A 26,398-nucleotide genomic window follows, 5' to 3' on the forward strand; every position below is an offset into this window, starting at 1 on the left:
GTTGACTCTATCCATCAGAGGGAAATATGTACTTAACTCCTCTAACAAGTGTAGTTTATTACGCTGCTGAATGCTGCCAAACACAGCTCTGGTTTCCAAGGCCTACCTTGGCTTTCATGGGCCAGCTTCTCGGCTGTGTCCCAGTGCTCGTAGCTGCGCAGGATGTTGTTGGTGATGTTGACGTGGCTGGCGGCCATGTGGTGGATGCGCTGGGGGATGGCCACACTGCCTGACGAGGATGAAGAGGAGGAGGAAGAGCCCATGGCTCCGGTGCTACTGCTGACAGAGCTGATGGGAGAGGGACTCAGGGACATGGGAGAGGGTGTGCCGGTACTTCTGTATGGGTAAAGCGATAGGGGACATTCACATTAGCTCATAAAATAATAGAAAATATGATCACGAACAGTTTGATGTACAAAACTCTGCAACCTCTTGTCTGCAATTTAATAGACCTCAATTATTTTTGAATAACAGCATCGACTCTAATTATTGCAGAACTGCAATTTTGCATGGTACTGCTCTCCAAGAAGCAGTAGTGCCTATTTTATATAATGAGCAGGTCAGAAACCAAAAACACACCCTTATATTCATAAAATGGCAGGTGTTACTAGACGAGTCACAACTGCTATTATGAGATTTGTGTAAAGGCCACAATCACATTAACCCCTATGCCCTGGCTGAGCTATTCTTAGGTCACAGAAGTGTCCTTTTTGTAACAAAAGATATCACAATTAATCTTCTCCAGTCTTTTGTACTAATATATATATATATATATATATATATATATATATATATATATATATATATATATATATATAGCTGTACCAAGTGTGGGTGGAGCTTAAAAATTTGTTAGCTTTAGGAAAATACAGTAAGAGTGGAATCTAATTATCTAAACATGCTGAAATAACAATATTAATGTTGAGTTCTGACATGTAATTTACCCAAAAATCTAAAGAGCAACTGATGAGATCAAAATGGTCATTTCTGCCTGTAGTGTCTTACCTTAATTACTGTGTAATTAGACAATTACATGATTACACAGTTACCTACTGAAATTTCAAATTTGCATTGATTTTACATCGGCAGGTTTTAGTCTGTACTTCGGACTTCAATGTCAAGAAATGACAAATACATGCAAAAAAGTAAAGGATTGTTCCATAATACTAAAACAACATTATCAAATTCAAACAACAATAATAAAATGTGGCATCAGTTGAAAGTTTAGAATCTGTATTTTTGTCAGGATTTGTTAGCTCTAAGAGCTATCGTTTAATCAGAGAGCTTGTGATACACCACTTACCAAACAATGCTCTGACTAGCTTAGCACAGTTCCTCGCCTGAACGTAATAAGCATCAAGCTGAGGTTTTTGCTCTCACACAAGCGCAGCTGGAACCATGTGCCAGTCAACGAACACAGACATCAGTCTTTTTAGTGCTTAAACCTAAACAATCAGGCCACGTCGCCTGTAATCCAGCGATAAATTGAACCTCGCTCAGGCCCCGCAAGGCTAAATTATGTTCGCTGTCAACAGTGAAGCCCGTTCTTGGGCAGTTTTGCGGGCTTTGCACGAATAAACAAACCACTGGCAGGAGGGAAAGACGGCAGAGACAGCAGGAAAGCAGAAAAGATTCATTATGGTGAAGAAGGTAAACACAGTGCAGAGAGGAAAGTGGGGGGGTTGGGGTGGTAGGGGTGCTGGTGTTGATCATAGCTGCAGCAGGTAGGGGAGGATTAGAACGCTCTCTTTCCTGCTAATGTATTAGCAAAGGGCAGAGAAGCTGGAGGGGTCTGGCCGCCTAAGCTAATTGGTTTTGACAGGCGCATTGGCTGCAGAGCAGCAGGCCTGGGTAGTGTCCAGCCAGGGGCCAACTCGCTCTCTCTCTCTTTCTCTTTCTCACACGCACTGAGCTTCCAGCCCTAGCCCGCCCCGCGGACGCTAGGTTGCCATGGTGCTGGTAATGGAAGAGCTGCTGCCTTCCCAGAGTTCATCTCTTCATCCCCTCTCATTTGCTTAAAGTAACCATGACCGAGGTTTTGCATCGCACGCCCATAGGTCTACACTTTCCCACTGCTTACTGCAAGCTGAAGAGGAGGAGCTCTTCCGGAGGTTAGGGAGTGATATTAAAGAAAAGAAAGGACTTACTTTCCATTGGCTCCCCATGGTGAAGGTGCTTGGGAACTTTTTGCCGAGTTCTGCAGAGAAGCAGGAGAAAGCAAACATTATTTATGTTAACCGCCAGAGCGAATTTGGTGAACGCAGCGCTCGTGGTGGAAAAGCTCAAACACGATTAATCATAATGGGCTTACAGTCTGACAATGTGTGCAGATAATTGATGGTATTAATTTGTACACTAACCGAATAAATGAACTGCTTTTAATAACGGCATGCAAAATTAATGAGAACACGCTATTCAAACAAATACGAATTCAATTTAGTCGGGCGAAAATTGGCTTCGCAAAGCTCAGAAACTCTAGCTCAGCTCCTCTGTTGTAGCAGACGTGGTGGGGGGTGGGAGGTTCTTTACCTTGAAGTACTCCATTAAGGAGCGCGAATATTTCATGGCGTGATCCTTCTTCAGCTTGAACATCCTTAAGTATAGCAGGGATAAACAACGATTGCTGCGGAGAAAAGAAAACACATATTGCAATTATGCAAAATATGCAAACACAGGCCTGTTCCCTCTGTTAACTCTTAAACTCTTCTTCAGCCTCAAAACTACACAAAGCACAAAGTAAAGTAAGAGACCACCTTTCATTTAGTTCACTTCTAGTCAGAACAGCAATTTAAGATACTCAGGAGACAATCCTGACGAAGTTAGTAATTCACTTGCTCAAAAGGTATTAAAAGAAAAAACCCTTTATTAAAAAAAAAACCTTCAAGACCTGGTAGACCACCAAAACTGTCACCATCACAGAAACAACACTTTAAGCTGTGACTCTATGTTTCTCTTTCTATTTCTATATGTCTATCATTTCACTGTGAGAAGACAATGTGTAGCTGCCAATAAGCAATTAAAAAAAAAGAAAAATCAAAGCAAAAAAGCTGATTGTTCTCAGAACAATGGACTGACCACCCCAGAGTCCAGACCTCAACATCACTGAATGTGTCTGGGATTACTTGGATTGAGAGAAGCAGAATACGCAACCAACTTCTAAGACTGAACTTTGGAGTTGTGGAAAAACATACCTGCACATTTCTTTGAAAAAGGGAAAGCAAGACTTCTGAACAGAAAGTGAGCTGTAATAAAGGCAAACACTGACCACACTAAATACTGAAAAATGTGGTAGTATATTTAGCTGTCAAGGCTTCTGTGTAATATTCTGTACATTTTATGTTTTCTGGTTTTCCTGACGTTGAAATATCAATAACGTGTAGTTTTGACTAGAAATGAAAGGAATGAAACATGGTCTCTTGTGACTTTTGCACAGCACTTCATATCACCTGTACAGTAGTTAACAAAAAGTTCACAGCAGTTATTAAATAATGAATCTTAAGATTGATAATCAAATAATAATAATAAATGTGATGGAATGTTATACCAAAACAGGTAAGTAAACAAACAGACACTGTATGGCCAATAGCACAGAGAGTCTGACCTTTAAGTCGTACGCTTGTGAGACAGCAGATGCTCGGGACATATGCAACGCCCCATGAAACCCAACTAGCCCTCTGTCATTTCTAATAGGACCAGACTCCTCATCTCAGAGCCATAACAGTGTGTCCTCACAGGCCAGGAAAACTAGGTCAGACGTAGGACAGCTTTCATAACTGACTGGTACTTTTTTCCATACCTTTCGATGCGTATGCGTTGATTCTGTGACGCGCCCTTATGTCACATTTCAGTTTCCAAAGTCTGTGTGAAGCTTCACTTTGGTGATAAGAGTAGAACATATTTGACAGGCCTGCCTCTTCCTTAAAATGCATCTACAACCTCAAATACATCATCAGGGCTTTGATTGAGGCCTATAAAATGCAATTGAAGGAGCCTTTGAAAGTCCCCTTCAAATGCTAGATGACTTTGGTTAACAAGAGGGCGAGGCTGGTGGCTGAATTTTAATCCGGGCTGACTGTCATCCTGCCACAAGCACAAATCTAACCTTGACATTCAAACATAAACAAGCTTTTGCGAGGTGACAGGCAGGCGGGCTCGCGGATGCTTTTTATCTGGGAGGGAATATATATTCGACCTGCTGCCGTGCAGAAATCTTTCATTATCCTCTAATGGCTTAATGAAATACAAGAATAATGATCCAGTCTAAGCTGATTAAGCGCTTTAGCTGTGTTTTAAAGCCTCCCCTCCCAGATATGGACGATTGTCAACTAGTGATGGCTGAGAGGAGATTTAGACCGAGCAAAGTGGCAGGTTTAGCTTCTGACGGCTGAGAAGGTGCTGTGGGTTTTTATGGTGCCACCCTTGGGACGCTCACTGGCAGGCTGAAAACATAACCCTCGCTCTTAAAATACATGCTGGCATTTACCCAACGCTCATGATGACTGTATTCACATTTAAAGATGAAAAGGATTAAAGCGAAATGCGAATGCCCTCTTCTTTTCATATTCCTTATGAATCATTCAATGACTTGAGACAAGTATTTTTAAGAAAGTCACGTTTTGTTACTTTCTTAATTTTACGACCCTGCTGTCACTTCTTTTAAAGAGATAGCTTGGCCAAAAAACTCATTTAAAGGGCCCATGTCATGGAAAACTGAGTTTTCTTTACTTTTTCTAAATAAGACAGTTTGATGTAGTATGTAAACTTAAATATTTAACTTAAAATAAACCATCTATACAGCCCATAAATGGACACTAAGCTGCATTTCTGTGATGTCATGAAAATCCAGTGCATTTTGACATATCTGACTATTTAGCTTACAGCTTTTCAGCCACATCCATCCAACCTGAAGTCATAAAGGGTGTTGTTGTTTTTTTTTAATGAGGCAAAATACAGACCACCCATTCAGAGCAGTGATTATTTACATATATCAGTCTTAAAGGAGAAGTAACAAAATAGCCTAAAGGACAAGAAAGGATGGAAATCGATCATGTAAAATTGAATTACCACAGTTTTTGCTACATAAAACCACACAAACATCAAATATAACAATAACAACCATCCCAAAGCCTGAATTTCACAAATACTTTTGTCTCTTTTAAAGACAACAGTATGCCATGAAGCATTATAAATTACATAAGTAAGTCTATTTGGCATTAACACCTTGACACTGTGTGAGGTGAATGTGTGATGATTTAGGCATGTAATTGCCACGATGATGCTAATTGATGTGACTATAGGTAGGCACTGCAGCCTAAGTCTGAAATTTTGCTCCATTATTTGAGTTTTGGGAAAACAGTGCTTAATTTATAAGACAAGCACCACAGAACATAGAACGGCTCTGGTAGTGTGGTATAAAGACTACAATTAATATACATACGACTTATAGGTTATATGCCTAAAACACTCATATGACTGCTGCAAGTGTTGTACTGTGCAGTTAGCATCCCCTGTTGTTTAATGCTGTTGCTGGATGTTCAATAATGTCTGGGAAGTTAATAAAGCAGGCTTACTTTTATGGATATGGACAGCATTCTGCTGTAGTACCTATGGTGCTTTTGCTTGGGTAATCTCCACAAATCAGCAATTAAAGCTGAGATATTGCAGAAAGTTCATGGGCTTTTTTATTTTTGGTGCTATTTCCCTTTTTCTGTTTTGAATAACTACACAATTTCCTAGCATGTACCTTTATTTATTCCTGATGCACATTCAGTGATTTTGTTTGGAACCAGGCCTGTGTAGAGGCTTCCATTACTTGCTGGCTATATTAGCCTCGTAGCTTCAGTGCAAAACTAAAGGCTCATGTTTCTATGGCTGACACAAACAGCATTTTACAGGCTTTAAATACTTTCGTTAATTTACAGAATGAGTCCAAAAAAACATTTATTAATATAACTGACCATAATTGTATGTTCATTTGTTTCAAATTTAGCTTTTTAATCAAAATATGATGTTTTTTTAATTAGCTTCAATTCACATTTAAACATCCATTTTATGACAGACATCATAAAGATGATGAAAGCCAGATGTGCTGTAATAGTAATGATAATACCCTAATAAGTCCAGAAGTACATCTTTCTAAATCTTTGTTTAACTAGTTTACCGGTCAGCCATGCTCAAATTTCACTGCAAACTGTAAAACGACAGACGAACATAAATCCTGACCATAAAGTACTGACAACTCAGCAAGTTATTTCAGCATTTTATACTGAATTCATATAGATTTACAGGTGTTCGTAACTAGAATCAGATAAACCGATTACCCAGCCTGCTACCTCTGTTCATCTCCGTCTCTTAGGGCGCTAAATAAGGACCTGTTCAGCTTCTGCACCTGAATGTTGTTCAATGGTCAAAACTACAGCTGAATAAATTATTTTTTTCATTTCTGTGTAAAAGAGATCTTATCTATCATGCGTCAGTTGTATAACAGAATGGGATGATGTTTATGGATTCACACGTCACTCATCATAGTGCACTCTATCACGAACACACCACATAGACCTGTATATTATCCTATCTCTAATTAATGTGCAATATCTGCTGCTGATAGATTGGTACAAGTGCAATACATATGCAAGTTCTGTGCAATATCAATAATCATTACTCTGCAATGTCTACAATTTCTGTGCGATATCCAGTCATTACCTGCTCAGAAATGTGCAATATCCATACAGCTGCATGTGTAAACTGTAAATTTGCATAGTTTCTTAATTCTATTTTTATTTTTTATATTTTTCTGTTAACAGACGCCTTGTTTTTTTATTTATTTCTATAGTATATCTTATATTTTGTATTTTGTATGATGCACATCTTTGTCTACTTACTGCTCTTTATCTGCTGTGTATTCTGCTGTAACAATGCAAATTTCCCCCAGTGGGATAATAAAAGTCTTATGTTATGTGTGGAACTAAAGAGGGTAGCATGGCTGCGTTCGGTCTTTAGCTAAGATGACCTGGGTATGACATGGTTTTTACAGACTAATATCATGTCCATTAATAAGTGACTGACATTTTTTCCTGGTTTTATGATAAAATCTCTTGTTTTGAGAAGTAATAAATAAACATCTTGCTCGGAAAATTGAATACAAGAGTGGTCCAGATCTCTGTTTGAGTCTAAGCACTAAAATATGAATACAACATAAATAAACCAATACTAACATAATGGATGAATACTCCATTGGGTGACTGATCACACTTCGGTTAAGCGGAAAATAGCATTAATTAGATTTTTCATGCAGCTATCGCTTCAAAGTAGTGAACTGTAAACTGATTTTGACGTCTGTATGTAAAATAAAGAACCTCTATAGATCATTTTCATGTGAGTTTTTACAGATAAAGGCTGTGATCTACAAAGATCCACGTGGAAATTCCAACTCACCACAACACCGCTAATTTCTTCTCTGCTAGCGTAGCTGAATGGCTTGTGAAGTTCTTTAATCTCATCGCATACCTTAAATGACAAAGAACAAAACAAGCAAATGAGTCAGGAAAGCAATGAGGTATCACCGTGAAGCTCTTATAGTTTATGTTTTATGGAGCATCGCTGCTTGAAATGCTAATGTTAATGATCACACAACTACAGAATTAAGAAAATCTCATCAGTACATTTCCATTTCGGCATAAATGAAATCCTTTATGTTTAATGGTCTAATGCGACCCTATTTTATGGTCCCTTATATGAGCAACTCCTGTGTGTGCGAGTTTGCACAAGCACATGTGGCTTTCCCCCAGCTCCAGTTTCAATCAGCACTGGTCGAATCCTCGAGCGTGCTGATGAGCTTCGAGGTCCATCTATTTTCATTCTCCGTGACATTAATAAAACAAAGGCTGCTAATTGCGTGACTTGTAATGTGGAGTTGCCCAGCGGTGGTCCTAATGACAATCATCTTTTTTTATTTTAATCATGGCAGGTAGGGTGGCCGTCCCTGAGGGAGAGAGCGAGCGAGGGAGAGAGGCTCAGAGATGAGAAGTGTTTGCTCTCACTGACCTAATGAGCTCCACGGTTTCAGAGTACATGGTATACGGTGACTTGGCCTCTAACGGGTCTCTCTCCATGGCGTTGCCGCACTCGATGAAAGAAAGTGCGCCGTCTGCGTAATTTACGGCTTTACCAAACTTCTCCATCTGTGGGGGAAGCAGAGTGTGGCATAAGAGACCGACAGAGAACATTATTCGTCTCAGTTTTTGTGGGTAATAACCAAAAGCACCTTCCAATTGTATATTAATCATTTTACATGAACAAATTCTCCTGTTTCTCATGCTTGTAAGGCTGACACAAACAGCATTTTACAGGCTGCAAATACTCTGGTTAAAACACAACATTAAAAAAAAACTATATTTATTAATATAACTGACCATAATTGTTAATAATATGTTCATTTATTTAAAATTTAGTTTTTTAAATCAAAATATGACATGTTTTTACATTTAACATCCACAACATTAACATTACATTCACATTTAAACATCCATTTTATGATAGATGTAGACAATGATGAAAGCCAGATATGCTGGAATAGTAATGATAATACCCAAATAAGTCCAGAAGTATATCTTTCTAAATCTTTGTTTAACTAGTTTACCGGTCAGCCATGCTCAAATTTCACTGCAAACTGTAAAACGACAGACGAACATAAATCCTGACCATAAAGTACTGACAACTCAGCAAGTCAGCATTTTATACTGAATTCATATAGATTTACAGGTGTTCGTAACTAGAATCAGATAAACCGATTACCCAGCCTGCTACCTCTGTTCATCTCTGTCTCTTAGGGCGCTAAATAAGGACCTGTTCAGCTTCTGCACCTGAATGTTGTTCAATGGTCAAAACTACATTTGCCATGTTTAAGTTGTTGCCTGTTTAGAGGAACTTATTCAAATCAACAAAACTTGACCAGTGGTGTTTAAAATTTTGCAAACAATTGCACATATTTATTATCAAAAGGACTGAAATTACAAGGTTTAGTCCAGATGTTTAATGGTGAAAAGTTTAGTCATTCTCTGTGTTAAAAAAAAACAACAAAAAACTATGCCTTACATTTTTGCTAAAGATGCCACCTTTTCCCTTCTGATACAAGTACCAACACCGATACTAACTGTATCTAACCTAGTTCACATAACTCCTGATATTTATACAGTTATAATTTTTAAAACATTTCATTTTGATGAAATCGGTGTTCTGCATCACAAATAAAACACACTCAGTTTGGCTACATGGCATTTACTTGTTGGATTATATTTATTAGAAGCTTAAGAAAACTTATTTGTGTTTATTTACTGTATCTATTTAGTATTTACTATTATATAATTAGTATTAAGAAGCACGTATAACAACTTAAGTAAATGAAAAATGTCTTGTGCAGAACAGTTAAAAACAGAACTGAACAGTACACAGATAAACCGATACAGTATCAGTATTTTTGTCTTGTGTTTAGCTTTAAAATAAATGGAATAAAAAAAAAGTGAGAAATGCAGACTGAATATGTCAATACAGAATGTAAGTTAAATGTAAATATTTATGCAACTTAAAATGACAAAGTAACTGATTACACTGCTTTTCATTAACTTGAAAACTAGAGTTCACCCAAATCAAACTTCTTAGCCTAGTCAAAAATTCTCTTAACAATCTGCATCTAAGGTGAACAACATTACTCAATTTTACTAACTACCAGGGATTAAGATCAGACACAAGATCAGTTTCAAAGCTTTTCATAGCTTTGACAAAAGCTTTCGGAATAGCAGGGGAAACAGAAAGCATTAGTAGGCTACTGTTCGGAGTAGCCATAAAATTCAGCTTCCATTTGTTTTGGAGGTCCCTCAGTTTAACTATGCAATATTTGCTTTTTACAATGATATTACTTAAACATATTTTGATGGAAATATCAGACACCTTCCAGTTTCACCCTTCATTGCTCACTAGCAGCTCAACACAGAGCCAACAGTGTCTTAGTTAATCTTATGGGGAAATGTTTTATTTGATTACATGGTGTAAAAACACTTGAGCTCATTTCTGACAAAATGTCCACTAGGGGGCCTACAGAAAGAGACTATGCAAATCCAGAGTAACGTATTCATAAAACCTTTTAAAACCAGTTTTAGATCATGCACAGATAAATGAACCAAGCATGAAAAGTTCCTGACAAGTTGTGAACAACTGTTTTGTTTCATAAAACTGTGTATGGATCAGCTGCTCATTGTGGTCCTTTTACAACCCTGATTTGTTGACAAGAGTTCATATGGAAGCATGAAGTCTTCTCATGAATCAGATACTAATCAATAGTGCTAAACATTGCTCCTCTAAGGAGCCTAACACAAATCCTTATTATATGCCTCATGCACGGGAAACTGTAAAACAGATTTACTGTCCACTTGTCTTCACAGGCACTTCTTGAACAGGTTCCATCTATTTCCAAATAAAGGCTTTAATAAGAGCCAAGCGGCAGCCCCAGATTCATTACATACTGGCGATTATGCTCCTGCATCAATTCCCTTCACTCTGTATTCATGACAAGGCTTTTACATCACTGGGCCGATTTATGGTGGAGTGGATGTAACTTTCTATAAAGGACAATGCCTCAAGAGATAATTGCCTGGATCCAATTATTAGGGCAGTAGAAGTCTGTTTAGTAAATCATGAGCAAAAGGCCCTTCTTTAAAGTGCTTAGGAGGAGCGAGAATGCTCTTTTGGAGCTTATTCATGAGCAAAGGCCTTTGCTACAAAACTTCTTTACACTGTTAATGGCTCTCCCTCAATAGCACAGATGAGCTATAGCTGCTTGTAATTAAAACCTGCACAGTGTCAGAAATAGTTCAGTTCAATCCAATGGAAGCTGAGTAAAAATATTAACACCTGGTCTTATCATCAGTTTTCATATTAATTGTGAATTAACTTTGATACATGTGTCGGTGACATCACTTGAAGGCATCATGCTAATTAACGGAAACAGAAATGCAATTAAAGGTATTCTTTTACGAGATGTGTTTGAAGTCTTTTTAATTTGTGAAAACATTCCACTTTGAAATAATAACTTGGTGTATTAGAACAGGCAAGGAAGAGGAAGATCAGGCTTACCAGCGCATCAGCTTTGTGCTTCAGTTTCTTGGCTTCCTGCATATAGTAGTCTGCATTGTGAACACTGTGGAGCAAGGTCATTTGAGCAGGATTACCAAAAGAGCTTATGTGTTAGACACAACCTCTTCACACATTTCACAACGTGCACCAAATTTTCTCTGAAGACTTCAAAATATAACAGCAGCTAACGTACACTATATGTCCAAAAATATCCAGACACTACTTCTAATTAGATTCTACAAACACCAAAGAAAAGCACTACCAACAGAAGGGGATGCTGTGGTGCAGTCGCACATAAGTAATAAGATTAAGTGACCCTTATTAGTCCCACAATGGGGAAATTTCCCCTCTGCATTTAACCCATCCATGAAGTGAAACACCACATACACTCTAGTGAGCACACACACACACACACACACTAGGGGACAGTGAGCACACTTGCCCAGAGCAGAGGGCAGCCCAATCTGCAGCGCTCGGGGAGCAGTTGGGGGTTAGGTGTCTTGCTCGAGGACACCTCAGTCAGGTGCTGTTGGCTCTGGGGATCGAACCGGTGACCTTCCGGTCATGAGGTTGGTTCCCTAACCTCCAGCCCATGACTGCCCAGCAGGTGTATAAAACATCAACCCACCATCGAGGTGTATAAAGCCTCTCAGCATTAGGCTGGAGAGAAATGAGTCTGTGGTCAGAGATGGACCACCATCCAATAATTTTAGGATGAGTTGAAGTGGCGTTTTGTTTGGATGTTGAAGGAGCAGGTGTCTACAAATTTTTGGACATGTGTATTATTTGCTGATAAATAGGGAAAACTAATTTTATTCTTTAATCTTAAAATTATGAAAAATTTCTGTTTCATAATGGAATTATGGCTCATAAGTGCTAACACTTTAACATTAAGTCACTTTAAAGAACAATAACAATGAGTGACTTGAGTCACTTTAAAATGTATATTGTCTCTATAGTTTGTGTATAGTTCTCTATATATTTTGTGTATATATATATTATGTATAGTATCTCTATATATTTAATAGATTTCAATTAGTTTGTTATACTTTACTTTTACTTATTTACTTTCTGTAGTGATTACTTGAGCCTCACCACAAACATATCAGTGCATAAATATCCTGACATGTTGGGCAAATGACAAATAAAATTGAAACTAATTAGAACAAATAATTTAATTTGGGCTAGACTCCCAATATTACATTCTCTTACCACTGTGAATGCTTTTGTGATAAGAGTGTACTAAACAATTCTAATAGTTTACAACACTCTTATTTACCTATTTACTTGATACATTATCAGCTTTTGCTATTCTCAACAACAATGAGATGTTAATTATCAGTTACTGTTTCCATAATGGTGCATCCAAAGAAATCCCTAGAAACAGTTCAGAGTTTTATAAAACACACTACACATTCCACGTTTCAGTGCATGTATTGTTTTTGTTCATGGCATTTGTTATTTTAGTATCAACAAACTGGCCTACCATTTGCAGGACTGCCAGCCCAAGTCTGTAATGGGCTGTTCATCGTAGAATTCCATTGTATGCAGTTTGTACTCTCATGCTAACTAAAACACAACGTATTAACATGTGTTTAACATACAGTACATACGTGTTGTTGAATGTGAGTTTGGGTCTCCTGGGCTCCACATTCTCCATTGACAGAGCTGAGGGGTTCGGCCACACGTCAGATTCTGACTGACCGTTGCCGTGGAAACCACTGGAGGCCTTTGCGTGGCTGTCTTCCTCCTGCTATATGAAGAGTCCATTAAAATGCTAATCAGCATTTAGCAGCTCAAATCATATAGAAAGGAATCATGTCGGCTGTTTCTCTTTGTTTCTGGGACAGCTTTGAGAGTTTGAGCTCAGATGACTGGGCACATGGCATCCATTTTCTTGTCTTCAAGGCTATTTTGAAATCCCTCCAAAAGGGTAATTAGTTTTGCAAAAACACAGGAAATGTGGTCGAAGCCTCCAGCAAGGAAGAAATAATCTATGGCAAGAGTGGATGATTCAAACTCTGCTGTGCACTGATTCCTACAAGACCGTGTCTCCACTAACTCTTTAGTTTTTAATAAAGTTTCAAAGGAAAAAGTAAGTAGACCTTTAAATACGTTTCTATATTTTTAAAGTCTAAACATTCCATTAAGTAATATTTAGTGAGTGATCATAACTATTATAGCTCTTACTATATCGCTGTTTTGGGAAGAAAACCTTGTATCTCCAAATTGGTAATTTTATAGGAGAAAGAAAAAACCTACTTTTTTTATGTAAGTCAATGGAACCAGATTTTTTTCCAAGTCATTTTGTAGTGCTTCTTTTGGTCCATTCTTCATGAAATTTACACACTATGTTTAGAGCAACAGCTATTTTCAAATTAAGTCAACAACTGAAAAATAGCAAAAATGGAGATATGAGGATTTCTTCCGACAATAGCGATATGCAAATTCAGACGTGTGGCAAGACAGGCCGTGCATAATTAAAACCTAGAGTACGTCCCTGGAGATGACTTTTACGTTGTAGTTTACATTATTACTTTGTTACATGGTTAGGTTAACAAAAGCGTTCTTCAGCTTTGAATATAAAAGTACGTATCTCTTCTGGGGAAAGCTCTCTGGCTTTAGCAGCACATGCTTGAGATACAAGAACAATCATAAAACAGCTCTTTTATAAGATAAATACTTACTGCTGTTATACATTATGAGGTTACACTGGTGATTACACGATGTGAAAAATACACATAAACATACTTAGTAAAGTTGTATTTAGACAACAAACGCACTGAAATAGCCCTTACACTGCTGGTCTTGGAGTGAGACTTGCTCTCTCCTTTGCGGTGCTTGTGTGATGAGGATGACGAGGATGAAGAGGAGGAAGGGGGCAGGGAGTGGGTGGAGGGTAACGTGGTGGGGACGGCCGTGCTGCTCTCCATGCTGAGAGAACTGCTCTCGCTGCTTCTCCGCTGGCGGCCCACCGGTTCATCCGACAACGGCGACAGCAACGGCGGCAACAGCTTCCTCGGCTGTTTCTTCGATGAGCTTGGCAGAAACAACAAACGATGTTAGTGGTATCTGAAAATTTTAATTCTGATACCAATATGGATTTTAAAACTCCTTAAGTAAACACAATCATTCAGAGTGGTTTGATGTAAAATGCTTTGTTGTAAAGAAATGATAAGATGCCAAAAATACTGTTAAAAAATTAAGTTTTAGGCCAAAGCTGCTCTCAAAATGAACACAAAACAATGTCTCAGGCATCAGGCCAAGTATTTGTTTGAGGGGATGTCTATTTCCTATCATCACCACTGTGAACACTTAGTTCTCACTCTTATTTTCTCTAAAAGGATGAATTTCACATCAAACCATCCTGAATGATTTTGTTTACATTTTAACAATTGAATTATATGGAACTTTTTTAAAATCAGCAAAGTTTCCCTTTCAAGACCTTTCAAATCATATAATCATATAATCTTGGCAGACGTATGAGTTAGCTGTGAATGGTCAAATATTACTATCTCTTCTCAAGTTCTTTAACCTAAAGTAAAGAGCAGAAACAGCAGAAAGTCTTAAATAATACAAATGCTGCAGCACAAGCAGTGCAGCTTCCCAACAGTCTTTGCAGTTTTGTTGGTTTCTATTAAATAACATGTCATGCTAATTAGGTCTGAATGCATTTTACATGTTTCTCTTATTTATTTTAACTATAATGGTATTTTTTTTCCAAGTTCAGCCTGAATAGCTGTAATAAAAGTAAGCAGTTGGTGTCTGTAAATTCAGTCTTTGTAAGAAGTGGTGGAAGAACATGAGCCACTAAAATACAAGTCAGTATCTTGTTGCATTTGTTCCCAGACAACAGTGTCTGGCGTTTCCTTGTTAGTGTCCCTATATTGAAATTAGTCATGACAGCATATGGTATCTGGTTATGTCAATGTTATGTAGCTGTGTTTGATTAAAGCTTTACCATCTGATTCATCGACTGACCGATATATTGAATGGGCCAAAATCCGAACACTTCACTCAGCCTAAAACCCCTTTCAACGAGCTCAAAGTCCTCAGGCTCTCCTTAAGTGCCGGCCAATTTGAGCGCTCGATCGTCTCCATCTGATCAAAGAACACTTGGATAGCCAGACAAAGAACAGAGGCGAGGAGCGCACGGGTGCAGCCAAAGTGCTGGAACGCTACTGAAATGTCAAACAGCAGTGAAGAGTCCAGGAGTGGACTACATTAAGTGTGTTTGGGAGATGTGAAGGGAAAGATGTAAAGTCAATCTTAGGTTAATGTCTCTGCCTGAGGTTGTGTACTGAAGTGAGCGAGAGAAAGGTTAAGTGACTGAACAGGCCCTCGTAGCTGATTATGGGATTTACGGATACTCGCTCTTATCGAGGTGCGCCACTCATTTAGCAAGCAGCGAGGTTGCATTTGGGCTATAAAAGTGACATAGTAAATACTGATTACAACACTCCAGAGGAGCAGACTGGCCCAGCATCATCTCAACTCCACTGCCAAAAATAGCTGCTCTGCCATAACGCAAGTATATTTTAAAATGAAGAGAGCCCAAAGGTGGCAGCTTCAGTAGCTTGCGCTCTGTACAGGAATGCCTAAGGGCCTAGGCTGTGTCTCAGCACTTAACTAAACCCTAATTAGAAAGAAAAGCCTCTCCAAGTTTTAAATGAGCAACTGCTGAGATGTGATGTCATTTTCAACACAACCCTCCGGCCATAATTTGGTTAAAAATAGATAAGGTGTCATTTAGTGCTCTCTTGTTTTTTTTTCCATTGCACTACTTTGCTGATATTTTTATTTCACAAAAAGAAAAATATTCAGAAGCACAGCTGGCCCATCAGGCAATGCAACAGAGCTTTAGTTGCAGTAGTTTACAATGTTTCGTTAACATGTCTAGTCACAGGGAGACTGCAGGAAGAATGAACTATGTTAAGCTCTTGAATACATAAATACCTCTGGTCCATTGATTGATGGAGCTGTTGAGTACGCCTGGCATGAATCCCATATGATTAAACTGGAAATCTCTAAGGCCACGTTTACATCTGGCATGAACATGCCCTTCTTGGGTGATCCGATCATAAGTAGATGGCGCTAAGTGATAGTAAGAATGGTGTAAAATGTGTCTGGAAGATGCACTGTGATCCAGTCACTCAAAAAACCTTTGAAGGTGGTCAGCAACACATATGAGCACATATCTTTTGTAGTGTAGACACAACAGTGTCTCTATGCATCCATGCCAGTGTCAAAGGACCACCTTTATCAGCTCCATCAACACTGCAGGGAAGAAAGCAGCTGCTTAGGCCCAATCCCATTTCTTATTTTTACCCCTACCCCTTGTTTTTGAGACTTTTGTTTTCAGAACTGTGTTACAAGGGGTAGTGGTTGAAGTCTTCCTCTATGAAATGGGACCCTCAAATAAAAAGAGCATCACTTCATTAACAGCTACTAGTGCTGCTCTGTAGGCGACCCTGCCCGTCTGCAGTGACAGCAGAGGAGGGGAAAGTTTAGCTCCTCACTGCTGAGCTTTAGTTACATTTAGGACATCATATGCTTTCAAAAGAATGGAGGGTGTGACAATTAGTTATTATTGCCCACCACTAATTCTTTGTTTATATGAAGCTGAAGTCAGACATTCACCAGCTTCTTGTTCGAATTTTCCTGTTCCACCTTAAATGGAGCAGCAGTTACATTCTGGCACTTCAGGCATCAGAACAGCAGGTCTGTTTAAGGCGGAACAGGATATTTAGCTAGCTAGCTACTGATACATTAGCATACTATATGTGATTTGTCATGCTTGTTATGAAGAAAAGGACCATAATACAATAAAAGTGGCATTAAACTAAGATAATACAATGGTTATCGTAACTTTAAAAGAGAAAATATTCCCTTAGTTGCTTGTGCAGCCATCTTTTTTTTTTTTTTTGCTTCATACACTGTGTTTGGAGTATGCCTCTGAAAACCCTCAGTTTGGAGGGTCATGTACCCCTAAAAATTTGCCCTATTGCCCCAATTCTCAACAAAGATCGGGACACCCTACCCCTAGGCGTGAAAACGCAAATGAAAGGCTAAGGGCTAAGTGGTAAGTGGCAGGGGCAAGGGGCGAAACAGGATCGGGCCTTAGTTTATTTTTTTAAGTTGCTTTAGCAATCCATGCAATCTAAAGCGTTGTAACATCAAGGACTCACAGGACACTGCTGTCATGTTACTGTTCAGCTAGTCCCAAAATCTGATCACATATGGTCACTGGACTCTGGAACTTTAATCAGCCCTGCCAGTTTTTTGGTCCAAATTGAATACAGCACCAGAATTTTTTTGTCGAAGACTGACTGTTTCCGAATCACACTATCGCATTTTGAGTCCAAACCGGACCCGAGCCAGATAACATTTTGTTCAAACCTAACCTGACCTGAACCACAAGCATTGAGTACAATAAAATTACAGCCAAAACTGACCCGACTGGCCCATCATCACCTGAAGTAAAATCGGAGAGGATAGTGCCAGATAAAAATAGCAGGAATAGATAATAATAGGAATTTGATTAGAGGCAAATTAAATACAAAACTGTAAAATAATATACTGTAATAAAAAAATCAGTCGTTCAGAAAATTATGCCCTAAAATCAACTGAAACTCAACTGAAGTTGGAGACGCATTTGAGACACATGGAAATCCCAGGTGTAAAAAGCTGGGATTTGTGTGAGCAGTCGTGGGCTGGAGGTTAGGGAACCAGCCCTGTGACCGGAAGGCTGCCAGTTCGATCCCCTTGGCTGACAGTCCGTGACTGAAGTGCCCTTGAGCAAGACACCTAACCCCCTATTGCTCCCCGGGCGCTGCGGATAGGGCTGCCCTCTGCTCCGGGCAAGTGTGCTCACTGCCCCCTAGTGTGTGTGTTCACTAGCGTGCATGTATGTGGGTGTTTCACTGCACGGATGGGTTGAATGCAGAGGTCTAATTTCACAGTGTGCAAACACAGAGACAAATGGTTGTAAATTCTATACATTGTGCTGTTTACCAGAATCTTACATACCCTACTAGTTCACTCCCTACAGAGATCAGCTACTTCCTTTTCCTGTCCAAGCAAATCAAATAAAAAAAATCCATACACTCTCAAAAAAATCTGTACCTTTCTCTGTCCCTGTGGTGGTACCCTCAAAAGCACATCTTGAATACCTTACATTATGGGACATGATTGTACCACATTCAGTTGCAGTATGTTTTTTAGTTGCATTGAATCCATGTGCAACACGCTAACTCTTCATGCATCTTGTTTTCCTACATAAAAAAGCTTTGAAAAGAAACAGGTATACACTTTAAATGTACCTCCAGAGGCACAATATGGTCCTTAAGGTCCAATTGTGCACCTTAAATGATTTTTAAAGGTACACTACTTTCACTTTGCTTTAAAACTCATTTAAGATACACAATTGGACCTCTCGGACTAGGTTGACCCTCTGAGAGTACATTTATCTTGTTTGTATCTTGGGGGACTAAAATACAACCAGACAGTACCTTTTTTCTAACAATGCAAGAGAGCTAAAATAGAGCTCTTAACATTATGAGTATTACTTCTTTTCTGTTTTCATGGACAAATGTTCTCAAACTGACCAAACGCAACTACTTATTACAGACCAGAAAAGCCCTGATGTTCGTACTAATGCAAACTTATCTCCAAGTGCTAAATAAAGATTTGAAGTTTTAAAAAAAACAGTCATGAACTGCAGCACACTTTGCCATGTTTTATGCAGGAATGTCAAGAGATCCATCGGTTTACAGCAACAATAAAAGACATCTTTGCTTTTCTAATCTGATTAAAAGGGGCGATGCAGAGTGTGTGCACTGATGCTGTCTGAGCTGAACTGATTTAAAACCCAGCGGGGCAGGTGATATCATTAAACAGCTCCCGAGGTGCTCAACGCTTCCAGTAACAAGCATTAGCACAGGCTAATATTTTAGCTGCAGCTGCTGTGATCACATTGTCAAGATCTGCTGCCATTAGTCATGTCGTAGTGCAAAGGACACCCAGACGGACAGGATGGCCCCGCGACCTCTGTCATGAGCGTGTCTTTGGCAGGCGCTTGACCGCTCTGGCACTAATTGAATGTCTAAAATTAGCTGCTGCCGGCACACTACTGTCAGTTTAATGCAAAGGGACAAAGACCTGCAGCTAAAGCTGGGTGCAGAGTTTGACCTGCTGCTTCTGCTGGGACCTCTATATCTCAGGACGCTCTTTAAGGACACAACATGGGGTGAGGAACTTCATTGAGCTAGCACGTTAGCTTAGACTGCCGCAGTGCATGTGGGTTAAACGATTTGGGGGACAAATGCTAAAAGAATATGTAATGCCAAAAGTTTTCTTCACGGAGCTTGTGACGTACTGAAAGTGGTAAACATACTGAGCTCATGTTTAAAAAAATCTTTCCAGCTCTCATTCCAGTCCCACTTTGTTTGTTAAGGATGAACAAAAGTATTTCCAAGCACAAGAAACAAAAAATCAAAGCAAACAGTCACTTAGCAGATCAGGCCTTTCATGTAGAAGAAATCAATAGTGTGCAATAATGTAAGCAAAATGTGGCAAGGGGGGCTAAAAATACACACTCTTTTGTGCAGGAGACCTTGTGGTTGTGGATAGGAGAGATACAGGGTGGGAGTAGCAGGGCCTCTTTCTCCAGTCTTAACTTCTTGCTTCCACTCAACACTTCGCAATGCTCTGACTGCAGGTACAAAAGACAGTTTTTCATTTATTTCTGCTGTCATTCATACACTGAATGCAGTCCATATGGTCATATATCATTTTACATACTGAACCAGAACACAAACACTGAGCACAGGGGTGGAGTACAAATGAAAAGGTCAGACTGCATGATCCCTGGAGTATACTTGGGTTATAACTAAGGGTATTAAGGGTATAACTGTACAACTGTATCCAGCACATGCATCTCTACAAAGTAGAAGTCATTACTTATCAGCAAAACCAAGGTTTTACATTTTATGGCTATGGACAACACACAGCTTGGGATTAGGGCTATTTCATCTTGCAAAACCTTTAAGGCAAATTAAAAAGTAAGGGCTATAAAGTTGAGCTTGCAACTGTTCTTATTATACTTACTTATTATACTATTATATTTATCATGCTACAAAAGAAAAGGGCTAAATGTAATGCAGAGAGAAGAAAGTGCCCACTTGCCTTGTGTTTCCTCTTCGATTTGCTGGTGGGTTTCTCAGGAGGGATGGAGGCGGGCGACTGTTGTCGCCTGTGCTTGATGCTGGGCTCCCGGCACTCGGCTTTGGTAGGAGGAGGCTCAGGTGGGTCCTGTCCAGGGATCCGTGACAGGAGACTGAGCTCGATCTTGACCCACAGAGACTTGATATCCTCAAAGTCCCGCAGTGGTGAGAGAAGCTCGTTCTGTACAATGGGAATGGGTGAGAACAGGGGTTCCTCCAGCAAGTCTGTGGCGCCTGGGTCTGGTATTGAGGTGCTGCTGGTGCTTGCGAGACTGCTGACGCTCAGGATATTGCTGTTGCAGTCCTTGGATTTGAGGTTCAGGCTGCTAGGACCTGGGCAAGGGAGCACCTTTGAAAGTTCCTCAGGGTCAGAGTGGCACTCCGATGAGGAGGACTCCGTTTCGATAAATTCCTTAGACTTAGGAACGATCTTACTAGGCCCTCTGTGCTTCTTCTTGTCAGGAACTGTGACCGTAGTAGTGGGAGTGGGGGCAGCAGTGCTTGCTGCAGTGGTTCGGGGTTCCTTTCTGGGGGCAGTTTTGCCCCCTGGGGCTTTGCCTCTTGGCTTGGCTGGTTCTAAAGGTGGAGGTTCTTTCTCCTTTGGCGTAGTGCCAGAGTTGCCAGGCCTGGGCCAGTTGTGCTCCTCGCTGCTGGAGGATCGTTCCACTTTCTTGGGCTGCTTCTTGCCTGTGCTTCTCCTAGAAGGGCCGAGGTCCACTGTAACAGGGGCCTTCACTTTGGTACCCTTGCCATCCGGAGCCTTCTGGCCTGTCTTAGGTTTGGCCTTTTCTCGGACAGGACTGAGCAAGCCCCGGTCCTTGGGGTCTGCTTGTGCCAAAGCCGTGCTGGGCTTGCTCTTAATGCAACTCTGGTTCTCTGAAGCTTGGCTATCCTCAGGTTGAGAGCTGCTGAGTCCATGGTTCTCTGTCTGAACGCTGGGAAGGGCTTTATTGTGGGGGTTTACTTTGTTCAGCCACTTATCCAACTGCCACTTGTTCGTTGATGGGGGTTCAGGCTATGGACAGAAACACAAAAAAGTGGCCCAATCTCTTTTGATTATGGCAATAAATACCATGACCTGATTCTTTGGTTTTAAACTTGCTACTGCATCACAAATTTGTCCACACACTACCTGAAAAGGTATCTATCATCACTTGGCACATGTCCCTACTTCACACGTTTCATTTGGCAGGCTTTCCAGGTAATATAACATCCTTTGAAAGCTCAGCGTATGGACTCACACAGTGTTGAATGAAAATGCATCATTTCCTGAAAATATATGTAACCCAAAATTCCAATTGTCCATATCCACATATGGATCTCTGGTGTTGACTCGTTAGAAGAGTGATGATAAAATCATATGACTTTCACAGACCAATGACTTGGTCGGAAGATAAAGAGGCTATTAAAAGAGGAAGTAATAAAACCACTGAATGGCGGAGAAGCTCGACGGTGCGCTGTCCTGACGGTGCTCTCAACTCTGACTGCGAAGGAAGATGTTTTCATCAGCCATATTATCTCACATCGTTTGTTTTGTGCCATTATGCTCTGAGACATTTATAAATCTTTCATATGAAACCATAAAGGCTGTCTTGAATGATCTCCTAAATGACAGCAAATCATTTGGAAAAGGAAGGCACGGAAATGAGCAACTGTCCAAATTAACCATTAAAACCACAGGTTGAAAGATGTTGAACACACTATCTGATCTCGGCCTACTTCCCCAGAAAAAAGAGGATAATCTTCCACTTCCACTTTTAAAAGCCACACTTTCCATCTCATCTATCTAAAGTAGATTTATGCCAATACAAACTGCAAAATTGGACGTGAAGAGTACAAGCAGAGATGATGAATTAACAATTGTGCAGGTCCACATTATATGGGCCTCCTGGAGCTTACCCGTTAAAATGTCAGGGTTGTGCACTACAGCCTTGAAAAGAAAACGAAACATCTCTTCACTGTGCAGAGCATTTGTCTGTAGATACAGATTCCCATTGGCTATCCCTGGTGGAGTGCAAACAGCCATACACACTGAAGGGGCGATGAGAATGAGGGTGTTTACTTTTGGTGAATGCACTCAGGGAACTGAGGGCAGGCCACTGTGGGGAAACTTTAAAGCTGCCAATTAAGCTTTTAGGGGAGCTTTTTAGGCATCCGGCCTTTCTCCCATGCTGGGAAAACTGTAGATTCTGCTTTCAGTCTTTTCTATTTGCTTGAAGACAGACATCTTCATTGCACTGCATAAAATTTCTGCTGCACTTCTTGGTCAAAAAAATATTGAAAAACACTCATTCCAAATTACTGACTAACACCAAATTAAACGTGTCACAAAAGGGCCTTGAAACCAAGCAACACTTCTGAATGAATGAGATGTGTTTAGTGAGAATACTCGCATATAGAGCAATATCAGTAGGATGGACCACAGTTGTATCATAAAACTATATTTGAAGGCTGCCTTCAAAGGGATTTCATGACATGAGACACACAGGCAGTAAATAATGTATTGTAAAAACAATACTTGTGTATTTATGAACAGCTTATGTCAACAATAGCAAAATGACAAGAATTTGTTTGCAATAACTGACATAAGAAGCTTTAAACCAAGTGACATACATTGGTTCCATTCATAATACAGTTATAAAGTCTTATTATTATAAATTAAAAGTAAACCGGCTTCTAAGGCAGATGTCAAGTTAAAAACACCTTTAAGATGCTTCAGGGAAAGTTTTAATGCTTTCAAATGTAAGTACATACATAATTCCTCATCTCCACATTCCAGTCCAAAAAAAGCACAGAACATCCGTAGTTGAGTGAAAATAAAAATACTCCTGGTAAAGGTTATCATTTGAGTAAAAATAGAAGTCCTACACTCTCTCTGGAGTGATGCCTCACAACAGGGACACTGGAACAAATAAATAAATGGAACATAAATGGAATAAATCTAAACTTTAGTTTAAAGGCCTCATGTCAATACAGTGTCATTTACTTCAAAAAACATATAGTGTCATCAGGTATAACCTGTTTATATATTCTCAAGTATTGCTTAATCAATACATTTCTCAGTGCTTCATATACAATTTGGGGCAATGCCATACAAATAACAGTTATCCTTTCCTATAAAGAGGTAGTTTTACACATGTCAGTTTTAACCCCGGTAATTGCATTACAGTTACTGATAGAGGACTTCTGCTACTTGCATTAGACATATCGCTACTGTTTTTTCAGTTTTTGACATAATTTGAAAATGCCTGTTGGCCTTTATATTGTGTGTAAATTACATGACTAATGGACCAAATGAAACAGTCCAAAATGACTTGGAAAAGTATCTGGTTCCATTCACTTACATTAAAAATTAAATAAGTTCTTTCCTTCTCCTGTAAAGTTACCATTTTGGAGACATGAGGTTTTCTTCTGACAACAGCAATATGCATATAAGAGAACAATAAAAATTATACACAATGCATTTAATACGTAAATTTCCTCTATATAGATTATTTCTGTCTGTATGTAATTTTCGTGCATGTTAGCTACCTGCGTCCGCTCACTGTGTGACTCTGACTGTGAACATGAGCTGCGCAGAGCAAGTGTGGGAAGCACCATAAACTCGGCAAATAATCTAGCAAAGTATCTAAGCATGATAATATAAAACTGATGAATACAAATCCTTGTGCTGTTGAAAAGAGAGCCTCAACCTAACCAGACGCTACTCATTTCTCAGTCAGGAACAGCAGTGTAAGCTTTACACTGTATTCACAGAATTGATTTCAAGGCAACTTTTTTAAACCCCTTAAAATCCTGGGCTTATTACATACTAAGGCTTATTATTCAGTAACTACAGGGCCTCCAAACTGTTTGAACTATTCGTAGGTTATAGAAATGTGTAATAAAACCTTTACATAAAATCCTGGCTGTTTAAGAGGTGAACTGTTTCTACTGGCTAGTGCCTAGTCAAGGGGTCAGCAACCCAAATGTTAAATGTTGTCCTTTCCACAAAAATCTAACCACCTTCAGAGCCACAGCATGTATGTCCATTTTACCATTATAGCTGTAAATATGTCTAAGTATGTAAAAATACAATATAAATGAAAACACAGACATACTTCGCTCTGCTTTAAGCTTTAGCTCAGGTAGCCACTTTTCTTGCATCTCTGGCAAGAAACTTCCTCAAAAGTCGAACCGTTTCTTATAAAATGTCGAAGCTCAAGTCAGCTTGCCATTCGCCAGCTTCTTGTTTGAATTTTTCCGTTCCACCTTAAGTGGTGCCTGAGGTGCCAGAATGTAACTGTTGTGCCATTTAAGGTGGAACAGAAAAATTCAAATGAGAAGCTGGCAAACGATAAACTTTGCGACTTTTTTGTGTTTGGCGGTTTCTTGTGGCAGATTACCAGCTGGAGTAAATGTTAGTTTGTCTACAAATAATAGATGTTTATCTTAAATCTTTCTCTTTACCATTTCGTTAGCAACTAGCTAGGTGAGATTGTTGTCATTGCTATGTGACCAGCAGCCTTCAGAGTTAAAGGGAGTAAAGGCAGTTTTACATTAACTCCGGTGCTTAAGACCGTTTATTGTTAAACTGTGTTAAAATGATCAGCAGAAGTTTATGTTACTGCAAAGGAGGATTATTTTACTTTTACCTAAAAATTGAATTCTGCCTGTAGAGCTGCAACAGGGCAGTAGTAAAAGAGCCGCATGGTGCCGATCCCTGGCCTAGTCATTCATAATTTGAATCAAGCAGAACTGGTTGTTTTCTACACAGAGCAATGGTAGAGACAGGATCATGTCTTTTAGATTAAGTTCAGTGTAAATAGTTATTTCTTTCTAAATAAACTATTGAAAAGGTTTATTGGGTAAAGCTGGATAAGATTTGTATGGGATTTTAGAGAGTAACATAGAAGGAACGAGTAATCAGATTTTTTTGTTTGCAAGAAGTAATTATTTTTTGAATTTTGAAAAAAGTATTTGAAATTAATTACTTTTTGAGTAACTAGCTCAACAATATTCAGTATATTCCTACATAGGTCACCTTTGTTGTTGCACTGTACTCAACTTTTGTACTAATAACTACTATCACAATCATTGTACTGTTAAGTGATTTGTTAATCACACTCTAAAGATTTGGATACGATAAATGGAGACCCAGTTTTTGGTGATGTCGTTTATAGGGAGTGTATACCTCTGGTGTGGCGGTACGTGACTCTCTGTTGCACTCGCTGTCACTGGAGCTGCTCTCACTGTCGGAGTCTGACTCTGAGCTGCTCTCTGACTCACTGGAGCTCCCTGAAGCTCCACTGGAGTGGCCAGCTGGATCACTGCTCCGTGGTGTGGGACCTGGGAGGCTGCAGAAAACACACAGAGAAGCAGAACATTATTCACATGATGTAACATCAAGCATGCTACAGTATGGAGACAACATTTTCCAAAGTTTAAAAGACGTTTGACAAAACAATTCAGTACAAGACATTCTGCCAGCAGCCAACACAGCACAGCTGACATCCAGATCAACCACACACGGTTTTTCATTGCTCTTCAGTGATGGACGCTTTCTATAATAAGTCCCTTACATGAGCTACATCATGTTAATCAAATTTTTATAAAATCCAAATCAAATTTAGCACACATGATTCAGTTCATCAATCCTTTAGGAGTATCTGAATGTGATAATCAGCTGGATATGATTAGAGTTACAATAAAACAAAACAAATAAAAAGTGGCAAAATGACTGCCACACGTGATATGTGAAATACAAGCACTGCTATGTGATGGTAGATGATGCTACATGGTGTGCGGCAACCTTAATTGTGTCAATAGCGTTGACAGACACTTGCGTTGTTTTCATAAGACCTATGATGCAGATTAATATAATCAATCTCAGCTAACTCAAAATTTCAACTCAACTGATGAAAATGTGCCGGGTTCATCTCCTAACAACTGTGGTCAGTTTAAATGATGCTGAACATCTTAAATAACTCTAAGGCAATTATGTAATAATTCTAACAGACATTTCATTTGGTTCAACAATTTGTACTAAGTTAATAAACACATTACTG

At 39.4% G+C, this 26,398-nt stretch overlaps 1 protein-coding gene across 2 annotated transcripts in view; it reads right to left on the reverse strand.

Moving 5' to 3' along the window:
- The window catches only part of aff2 (AF4/FMR2 family, member 2), a 321,218-nt gene that overhangs the window by 13,374 nt on the left and 281,446 nt on the right, over window positions 1-26,398 (reverse strand). Inside the window, exons 10-20 of one of the 2 annotated variants that reach the window (XM_017692144.2) lie at window positions 25,525-25,687; window positions 20,314-21,366; window positions 19,725-19,840; window positions 13,926-14,166; window positions 12,741-12,877; window positions 11,128-11,191; window positions 8,044-8,180; window positions 7,435-7,506; window positions 2,530-2,623; window positions 2,148-2,197; window positions 107-336 (exon numbers count right to left, since the gene is read on the reverse strand). In XM_017692144.2, coding sequence (XP_017547633.1) covers window positions 107-336; window positions 2,148-2,197; window positions 2,530-2,623; window positions 7,435-7,506; window positions 8,044-8,180; window positions 11,128-11,191; window positions 12,741-12,877; window positions 13,926-14,166; window positions 19,725-19,840; window positions 20,314-21,366; window positions 25,525-25,687 — 2,357 coding nt within the window. Of the gene's footprint in view, window positions 1-106; window positions 337-2,147; window positions 2,198-2,529; window positions 2,624-7,434; window positions 7,507-8,043; window positions 8,181-11,127; window positions 11,192-12,740; window positions 12,881-13,925; window positions 14,167-19,724; window positions 19,841-20,313; window positions 21,367-25,524; window positions 25,688-26,398 lie in introns of both variants that reach the window. The other variant, XM_017692143.2, reaches the window with a different exon arrangement.

This window comes from Pygocentrus nattereri, chromosome 8, assembly GCF_015220715.1.
Source record: "Pygocentrus nattereri isolate fPygNat1 chromosome 8, fPygNat1.pri, whole genome shotgun sequence".
NCBI classification, from domain to species: domain Eukaryota; kingdom Metazoa; phylum Chordata; class Actinopteri; order Characiformes; family Serrasalmidae; genus Pygocentrus; species Pygocentrus nattereri.